Here is a 10,287-nt window from a genome sequence, read left to right as displayed (position 1 = left end):
CCCCCCCCCCCCCGCCCAGCATCCTTTTTTTTTAGAAAGAACTTCCTGACATTTCTGGTGTCTATTAAGCAATTTGTCTGCAGATGGATGAAATAAGCATGATCTGGGAGAAGATGGAAAAGCAGGAGATTCGGTCAAAAGTGGAGGGCAAGGGACATGTCGGTTTGGAGTTGGGACCTGGGAGGCAGAGGTTTGGAAGGTTTGGAAAGGATGTTCTTGACCAGAATTAGAACTGAGTCAGCCATGGATGAAGGAAGCAGTGTGCGGCAGCCCCAGAAAATCCAGATGTGGTGTGAAAATCATGGATTCCCTAATTGGAAAAGATTTCAGGACTTTCCTCAGGCATACGCCACACACAGCAACTGAATGGCAGGTTCACTCGAGGCTAGGGACTGGCTGACTGAGCCTAAGTCAAGGAAGCCAGGCAGCAGCAATGCGGTGGCAGAGGAGAACCATACAAACTGCAGACCTGAGAGGTAGAGGCCACTATTCTGAGGAACTATAATGGTTTTCTTACTTCTCAAAAGATTGGAACTGAAGAGTATGCTGACTTCAGAAGAGTAAGAATTTATAGTATGTTTGAAATTGCACAAGAAAGCATGCTCTGAAGTCACAAGACTATTTTTAAACCAATAATTAAGAGCTGAATTAAGAGATGAAACATGACTATCTTGATCTCATGCCTGTAATCCTAGAGACTCAGGAGGCTGAGATCTGAGAATCACGGTTCAAAGCCAGCCTGGGCAGGAAAGTCCGTGAGACTCTTATCTCCAATTCACCACCAGAAAACCGAAAGTGGCAGTGTGCCTCAAGTGGTAGAGTGCTCGCCTTGAGCTAAAGAGCTCAAGGACAGGGCCTAGGCCCAGAGTTCAAGACCCATGACTGACAAAAACAAACAAACAAAAACCCCAAACCCAAAACTGATGTAATGCATAGCTTATGAAAGTAAGAAAATTAAGGGGCGGAGCTGGGTTGGGAGGGATGGGAAAGAATGATGAAAGGGGTGACATTGATCAAGATACATTGTGCTTCTAAACTGATGTGTTGAGTGGTAACTCGTTTGTACAGCTACTTAAAGATAATGAAGATATAATTTTTAAAAATGACTGATGTATAAGGTGTAGCTGTCTTCCACACATTTTCTTGGTTTGACAGGTGTTGCACTCATCTGGCTTTTTCTAACTACTTTTGGAAAGTGGAAAAGGATTTAAATGACAGATAACTGCCTAAACTATCTCTAAAAGGCAAAATATAGGACCCCGAACAGAGGAGCATTCCAAGTACACATCTCCATTGGTCCTTGCGTGCTCAGCTCTTAGACCCATTGGTGTGTGTCTTGGCCCAGGTGTTTGGGAAAGGCACCCAGGTAACTGCAGGCATTATACACTGAGGGATGATAAAGCAGGTCTTGAATCAGCAGGCCTAAGTCAGAGGGAAGTGGCTCAGGAGCTGCTGATTGGAGTTCCAAAGAGTCCCAAGGAAACCTAGGCACTGCTGGGCTTCACACTCCCAATGTGTGAGGCACCTACAGCAATTTTCCCAAGAGGTTGGAGTCCATGAGCCCATTTTCTACCCATGAAGCCTGAGATGTACAGTAGGGCTCACCTATGAATCCTACTCACTTGCCTTTTGCCCTTAGGGCTCAGTCTTTCCCCATGTGTATCTTGCCCTCTGCTTCTCACAAATCCCATAACTGCCCGGCCTTGCCTGGCTTCTTTCTGTGTCATAGTTCAGGAGCTTCCTATCTACTTGCAGATCCCTGCAAGTACTGGCCAGTATGGGGAGAGACAGATTGTTCTTGGTTCTGATTATGTTTTTCCTCCACAGAGACTGCTAAGGCAAACCTCACCTACAGCTCTGGGTTGGCTTCCCTGTCTGGTGTGGGCACATTCTGCTCCCAGCATGCTGTGTAGCTGGCACTGTCTCTCTGATTATAGCTCCTTCTGCAAACTGATGCCATCAAGTTTAAGTTATCAAGGAAGCTGCTCTCTATAGAGAAAGCTTGGGTATTTCTCTGGACCTTATACTTATCTTAAAATGGTTTTCTTCACTCTGGGTTTTCTTCTGTGTATTATAGGGTAAATTATTTTTTAAAAGTGCCACAAAAGTACCAAAATGCTTATTCCTATACCATAAGATCATGGAGTATTCTTTTCCTTTTGCTAAATGGTGTTGATTTAGTGGGTGCCAGTGGCTAACACTACTCAGGGGGGCTGAGATCTGAGGATTGCAGTTTAAAGCCAGCCCAGGCAGGAAAGCCTGTGAGACTATCTGCAACTAACCACTAAAAAGACTAGAAGTGAAGTTCTGGCTCAAGTGGTAGAGTGCTAGCCTTGAGCATAAAAGCTCAGGGAAAATTCCCAGGCCTTGAAGTCAAGCCCTAAGACTGGTGTGCGTGCACGTTGCACGCACACACACAAAGTTGATTCAGTGTGTCCTACTGTATGACAATTTTGAAATCTAGCATGGTGAAGAAAATAAGATAGCTCCAAATTTTTATTTTATTTAAAAATTTTGAATTTCAAAATGGAAAATTCTTAAGACTGTCTATCCTCTAGGATGAAAAGTGTAACATTTTATGGAATTGTAAAAAGAAACAATGAGGCAAGAAGGGGTTTTGATGAGTAATGGATTAAGTCTGAAATCAGCTGTAGTATTTAGGAATTAGGGCTTTGGTTAGATGACTGTATTTACTAACTGGTCTAAATCCCAGCATAATATAACACTACATTTTGTAGAAATCACTAGGCATAATCTTGGAAGAGTAGCCAAGCCAATGCCTTTCATAATGGAATGTGAAAGTGGAAAGGGTAGACCATTTATTTTGCAAAGGAATGCTTAATTTGGGCCAAATGTTGTTTGATAGAGTGGATTAGTTTAGTAGGAGGCCTATTCGAGTACTTCTACACATATGGTTCTTTTTTTCTTAATGCTTAGAATTAAATCCTTTAACATATTGCCAGAAAAATTAACTATATAAACACTGCAAAAAAAAAAACTATTTCTTTTAATCCAAACATGCTGACCCTTCACTGTAATACCTCCTGACGATGTAAGCGAAGGGCTAGGGCTTCTCTGAATCACAGTCCATCTTCCCAGGAGCAGGCCCACTGCCGGCCAAACTCAGCATCTTTCTCTGAGCTGAAGCCCAAGGCAGTGAAGTCGCATTGTATATCTTTGTATCTAAATACACACCTAGGGTAAGCACTGATAGGTCATATTTATGAAGTAGTTATTACTAGGCACAAAGCCCTACAAGAGCAAGCAGCAACTTCAATCCTACATTATACATCACAACACCAATGGTGAATACTGAGCTACTACAATGTGAAGAGCTCTCAGAGAATTCCTTATACATCTTTGATATCCCTGAAATTCTCCTTACGTGTTAGTTTTTACTTCGTATTTCCTCCTTAAGTAAGAACATGGTAAATTATGTAACCATGAGCGCTGCTTTTTAGAAATTCTAAAATCTTTCCCAATTTATCTTTGCTTGTTGAAGTTTGCTATGTAGGCCAGGCTGGGCACAGTCTCATGATCTTCTTGCTTACACCTCCCCAGTTGCTGAGATGATAGGCTGTGCTATCATGTCTGGCTCAAATATTTCTTAGCAGGACTTAAAAGAACCACATCAAAAGGCATAATATAAGACTAGGAATCCTCTTTTTGCATTCAAGGCAACAAAAACAAATGGGTCAGGCCTGGAATCACCAAACCCCCTCTCTCTACCGAACAAATGTGGGCAAGTAGACACTGGAAGAGAAAGAATCCCAAATAACAGAGTATACCTAAATCTCCCACAAATACCCCTCCAACACTTCAGAAACCCTCCCTCCTATACCGTTAGTGAGCAACACTCTGATAGCCATCACATTTGGGGCAGCCCTGGACTTCCAGCTAAGACAAATATAGTCCAACCAAATTTCCTAGCTCCATAGCCAACTTCTTGGTATAAAAATCTCAGCCACCCCTGGCTGTGTCACAAGGGCAATCAGGCGATGTTCTTTAGCTTAAGTTTGTATATAGGTTAAGATTCTGGGTGGAAAAGAGTTGTTTCAGTATCAACTTTGAGGGCAAGGAAAACACATTCTGGTTCACATAAGTTTCTTGTCAAGTAAGGCAAATGCAAACAAACCTGGCAACACCATACCTTTCCTCCACGGATACTTCTTTCAGCTGCTGGTGTGGTTTGGTGCCTTCCATCTCCCTGATGCTCACGGCATAGATCTTGGTAGTGTAGTCAATGGCCTTTTCTCTAGCAACGTCGCTGTCATAGCCTCAAACAACAGAAGGAGATTGGGGAGCCAGTTGGTTTGCAATGGCTTGGGAGGGGACAATGGAGGAAGGTGCAGTCAGTGAGAGAGGCATGTGGCGGGTGGGGACTCACCTCCGTCCTCCTCAGCATCTGTGTCTGACTCCTCACTGTCTACCAGCTTGCTCTCCTGGGTCCCCACAAACTCCCTGGTCCAAATCATCAAGGCTGTGTCTGCACCGCCCACCGTGAGTAGCACAGAGTCATTGTGCAGCCATCTAACATTGGTGACATGAGCACTGTGCCCCACGTACTTCTTGAATCTTGCATGCTGTCCCTGTAAACAAAGCCAGAAATAGGAAGTTACCCCAGCCAGTGGGTCTTTATCCTTCTCTCTGGTCTTATTCATCCATATTTCTTTCCTTCCCTCTATGTTTCTCTTCCTTCCTTCCTTCCTTCCTTCCTTTCTACCTTCCTTCCTTCCTTCCTTCTTTCCTTCCTTCCTTCCTTCTTCTTCCTCTTTCTATATTTCTTTCTCTTACTCTCTTTTTCTCTCACTTTCTTTCTCTCTCTCTGTCCTTGTTTCTCTCTGTTTCTGTCTCCCTTTTGCTGCCATTTCTGGGGCTTGAACTCAAGGACCTCACATTTATTCAGCTTACTACACTTGACTGGCACTCTACCAATTGAGCCATGCCTTCAACCCATGGTCCACGTATGTTCTAGGGTGGTTTCTACTCTATGTAATGAAATGCCTTATTTAAAAGCAGTGATTTTCTTATCTGTCATTGGACTATATATTTCAGGATGACAGGGTCTTAATCTCTTGTCTTAAGACAGTATCTGGCAACCAATCAATGAAACATTTCTGAGCTTGTTTGTTTCTCTCAAATATCAAATGTGGCATCTCCACAGGTCTTTAGTGTGAATTTCTAAAGGAGAGTTTGGCTGACATTTGAGATAAAAAAATGTCTTTGTAGCCATCCCCACAGTGGCTTTGGTCCCACAGCCCAGCAATAACAGAAGAGCAAGGCCCTTGAGTAGGATTTAAAGCAAACACAGCAGCAGTTTCTGCTTTACATCCTGGAAACCATTTCTAATGCCAGAAAGACTCAAAAAATATGGCTTAAAGACAAATTAACCTCCTTCTCAAACACACACACACACCCAACTAAATAACACCAAGTTTCTGAGTAACTACTAGAAGCAGGTGCCTGGGCTCCTCCACGTCTATCCCCAGAGGGTGAGAGGTGAGGGAAAATGTGGTTGGTGGCTCTCTCCAGGACTGACAAGTGGTAGAAGCCAGAGTTGGCACCAGAAAGATCTTCCACTTTGGGCTCATGAGACACAGTCTGGCAAAAACAGGTTTAGCAAGAGCCATGGAGGGGTAGAGTTTTTCCACCCTGTCAGCGGCTCCCAGGGAATACCTTATGCAATGTGGGAAGCCACATGAACTCTCTGAGGTCATGAGATGGCCACTAGTGTCCCAGTTTGGATTGGTATACTGGAAAACCTGAAACCCGCACAGACACACGGCAGGAAACAGGTGCAGGGACATCCGTGACTTTGAAATACTCTTGGTGAGGATCTCTTTGTATCTGGCTGGCTCCGACCTGCCAACTCAGTGGAACTGTCCCCTCCGTAGCAGCAGTGGAGAAAGACTGGCCATGAAAACAGGCAAACACATTTCTAGGAAGCCACTGGAGCCACTAGTTTGTTTGCCAATAGACAGAACAAAGTAAGAATCTGCAAGGGACTCTTCTGTGTGATCATGTGAGAAGCATGGCACGGTACAATATAGCAGCCATGGCCACATGCCCATTGGTCTGCCTGTTAACCTGCAGCGTACCACTGCAAGTTAGTTTCTTTTTTCTTTTTTTCCTTTTTTTTTGGTGCTGGTCCTGGGGCTTGAACTCAGGGCCTGGGCACTGTCCCAGAGATTTTGTGCTCAAAGGTAGTGCTCTATCAGTTGAGCTCAGTTTCCAGCTTTTTGATGGTTATTTGGAGATAAGACTCTCTCAGCATTTGCCTGCCTGGGCTGGCTTCAACCATGATCCTCAGATCTCAACCTCCTGAGTAGCTAGGATTACAGGTGTGAGCCACCAGCAACCGGCTTATAAGTTAGTTTCTTTAGAGGAAAAGAAAGGAAAAGCACCCAAGAGATACTTCTTGGTATGTTTACTAGTAACAAAGTGGAAGGAAGAATTTAAAACAAAAACACTCGGGGGAAAACAGATGCTAATGTGGTCAATTGGGTTGCAGAGAGAAAGAAATACAGAGAAGAGAGGAGAAACACACACACACACACACACACACACACACACACAAATTTCTTGGGCCCCTGAAGCTATTTAATAAAGGTCAACACCTTCCTGCAAGGGTAACTCTCAGAACAGGAAACAAGATCAATAAAACAATAAAAGGAAGCCACAGTTACTAGAAAGTTCCAGAAAACCAGCTCTGTCTCAAGAGGAGGCAGCTGGTGTGGATGCTGCTCCCCTCAGCCTGGGGCCTGCCACAGGCAGTCTGGTCAGTCCGGTGAGCTGTTCTTTGGGACTGTCATGCCAACCTCTGTATTTCTGGAATCACTGCTTTTCCACAAGTCTTCTGTTTCACCAAGTCATGAAAGAATGGGTGATAAGAGCCAGAAGACTCTGGAATGTCTCCAGAGCACTGGTGGTTAATCTCTATTAGGTAAGAAATTCCTAAGAATCTGATGACTGCTATGCACCCTTTCCACAAACCACAGCACTTCACATACAGTTGCTTTGTGCAAAACATTTTTTTTTATATTCAACAAGGTAACTTAAGGGCAGAGGGATTTACAAATGTAAGTAGCATAGTAGTCTTTTAGCTTCTCTGTTCAGTGAAAGGCCATAGGTTTATAAGGGAAGGGAAGCTACAAGAAGCAATTGGCTAACTAGATGGTGCTGAGAACTGAATGCTTTCTGGATCATTGTTTAAAGTACTGAGAAAATGGCTGCGCTCTGGCAAGAGTCAGAGTCTGGCTGGTTGAGGCTGGGGACAAGGTGACTGTCAAGGCCAATGATCACATTAAAAGGTTTTAAACTACAAAACTGAGCACTAAGAAGGGTGCATATTTACTATAGAAAGGAAAATGCCTGTTAACCCTAGGGAAAAGAGAATGGGAAAAGGGGTCAAGAAGATCTAGGAGCCAAGCACCTGTGGTGCAGGTCTGTAATCCTAGCTACTCAGGAAGCTGAGATCTGAGGATCACGGTTCAAAGCCAGCCAGGCAGGAAAGTCCATGAGACTCTTACCTCCAATAAACCACTCAGAGACCCGGAAGTGGTGCTGTGGCTCAAGTGGTTGAGCGCTCACCTTGAACTTAAGAGCTGAGGGACAGGGCCCAGGCCCAGAGTTCAAGCCCCATGACTGACAATAAAAAAAAAAAATAAAGACCCAGGATCTTGGCAGTTAACAAATGGAGTTTGGAGTTTTGGAACAGACAGATGTGTGATGATAATAGGAGATCTCTGGTATCACCAGAGATGACCTGGAAGTCAGTGCTAGAACCTGGTGATGGCAATCTAGGAGTCCGCCTAGGTTGTATATGCCTAGCTGAGTAGTTCAAACAACAGAAGACTATTTCTCACAGTGTGGAGACTGATTCAGTCCCTGGGTTTTCTTCCTGGTCTGTGGATTAGCATTTACTATCTATGTACTCACAGGACTTTTCCTCCCTGTGTGCACACACGTGTTAGCAGAGAGAGCGCAGTGTGGTGTTTGTTTTTGTGATACAGATCTCACTATGGGGTACAGGCTGGTCTTGAATTTGTAGTCCTCTTGCTTCAGAGGTGAGGATTAAGGGTAGTGGGGAGACAAATGGGGAGAGGAACAGTGGGCGAATACAGTCATCCATGTACATATGTGAAAATGGAATCAGGAACAGGAGGGGATGGGCTAAATGTGACGGTGAGGAAGAATGATAGAAGGGATGACACTGATCAAGATGCATTGTACACGTAAGTGGGCATGCTAAACTGACTCTAAATAATCATACTCATCTGAGGACCCCTTGTGGTTTGGGCCTTAAGTTGCCCAAAGTCTTCCTGATGGCTAATTCACTGGATTCCCACTGGATTGAGTATTAGCTGGGTTGATAATCATTACATAATGCTTGAGTGGGGAATATAACTCAGCTCTAACAACTTTGCCATTTTTTTTTTGTCGGTTATGGGGCCTGAACTCTGGGCCTGGGAGCTGTTCTTCAGCTCAAGGATAGCGCTCTACCACTTGTTCCACAGCACCACTTCCAGCTTTTATCTGCTAATGTGGTGCTGAGAACCGAGGGCCTCATGCGTGCGAGTAAGCATTCTACTACTGAGCCACCTTCCTAGCCCCAACGTTGCCAATTTAAAGCCCTGAGAAATAGTTATTCTTCTTTCTCAAGATTGGTTTTTCTATTAAGGATCTTTCATAATTCCTAAAATGTGAATTTTAGAATAATTTTTCCATTTCAATGAAAAATGTCATTGGAATTTTGATAGGACTACCATTATTTCAGGTAGTATAGAAAGTTTTAATAATATTAATCCATTCAATTTATGAACATGGGATAACTTATTGTATATCTTATATCTATTTATTTTTGTCATCTTCAATTTCTTCATTCGTGTCTTTTTATTGCCAGCATGTATATTTTTCATCTCCTTAATTAAATTTATTCTTTCATGTTTTTTATATCAGTCTTGGGTCTTGAACTCAGGGCCTGGACGCTATCTCTGAGCTTAGGATAGTGCTCTACCATTTGTGCTACAGCTCCCCTTTGGCTTTTTGGTGGTTAGCTGGAGATAAGAGTCTCTCAGACTTTCCTGCCCAGGCTAGCTTCAAACGGCAATCCTCAGATCTCAGCCTCCTGAGTAGCTAGGATTACAGGCATGAGCCACTAGTGCCCGGCTAACTAAATTTATTCTTAATAATTTTATTGCTTTTGGTGCTATCATGAATTATTCTCATTTTTGGATAGTATGTTATTAGTGCATAGAAATAAAACAGATGTTTGTATGTTAATTTCATATCCTGAAATTTTACTAAATATTTCTAATAGCTTTTTGCTGGAGCTTCTAGGATTTCTGTATGTAAGAGCATATCTACAAATAGAGACAACTTTACTTCTTCTTTTCTGACTTAGATGCCTTTTCTTTTTCTTGCCTATTTGCTCTGCCTGGGACTTCCAGAATTTATATTAAACAGAAGTGGTGAAAATAGGCATACTTATCTTGTTTTTGATCTTAAAGGGAAAGCTTTAGCTTTTCACCTTGGATATTATGTTAGCTCTGAGCTGGTTACTTATAGCTATTATTATATTCATGTACATTTCTTTTATATCTAATTTGTTAACTTTTAAAAATCATAAAATGGAAGTAAATTTGAAAAATGCCCTTTTCATACCTGTTGAGATAATTGTATGTTTTTTATCCTTTATTCTGTTAATATGGCAATATCATACTTACTGATTTACATATAACGAAACATTCTTGTATCTAGGGATTTCACTTGTTGAGGATTTTCGTACCTATGTTCATCAAGGCTATTGATCTGTAAATGTCTTTTCTTATAGTATCTTCATCTACCTTCAATACGAGTATAATGCTGGCCTGGTAAAATTACTTCAGAAATATTCCTTAATCTCCTTTTTGTTTTTAGGTGTGAGAAGTTTGGTGTTAATTTTTTCAAAATGTGTGACAGAATTCTCCTATGAAGCCATTTTTTCCCCTCAGTTTTTCTAGGAAGATTTTAATTAATGATAAAATCTGCTTACTTATTACTCATCCATTCAGATTTTCTACTTTTTTATCATTTGCTCTCGGTAATTTGTATTGAAAGACCCCCTCCCTAACCAACCAGGCCCTGAGCCTCTTTTTTTTAGGGGAACAAAGTTTTGTATTTAACCAAGCTATTTCTGGCTTCTGTAACATGCTTTGCTAAGAAAATTATATTACCACACTCCCCTTTTGATAACTAACCTCACCAGTTAATCAATAAGCCCACACCCTACTAACTAATCCCCCCCCC

The 10,287-nt window shown here is 42.4% G+C and overlaps 1 protein-coding gene across 1 annotated transcript in view; it reads right to left on the bottom strand.

Annotated features, from left to right (window-relative positions):
• Positions 1-10,287, bottom strand: part of Eml6 (echinoderm microtubule associated protein like 6) — a 256,723-nt gene that overhangs the window by 39,259 nt on the left and 207,177 nt on the right. Inside the window, exons 26-27 of the mRNA XM_013017915.1 lie at positions 4,388-4,589; positions 4,136-4,277 (exon numbers count right to left, since the gene is read on the bottom strand). Of these exons, the coding sequence (XP_012873369.1) occupies positions 4,136-4,277; positions 4,388-4,589 (344 nt within the window). The remainder of the gene's footprint in view (positions 1-4,135; positions 4,278-4,387; positions 4,590-10,287) is intronic.

Source organism: Dipodomys ordii, unplaced genomic scaffold, assembly GCF_000151885.1.
Source record: "Dipodomys ordii isolate 6190 unplaced genomic scaffold, Dord_2.0 Scaffold37, whole genome shotgun sequence".
Taxonomy (NCBI): domain Eukaryota; kingdom Metazoa; phylum Chordata; class Mammalia; order Rodentia; family Heteromyidae; genus Dipodomys; species Dipodomys ordii.
This window is presented reverse-complemented; position numbering and strand designations above follow the sequence as displayed.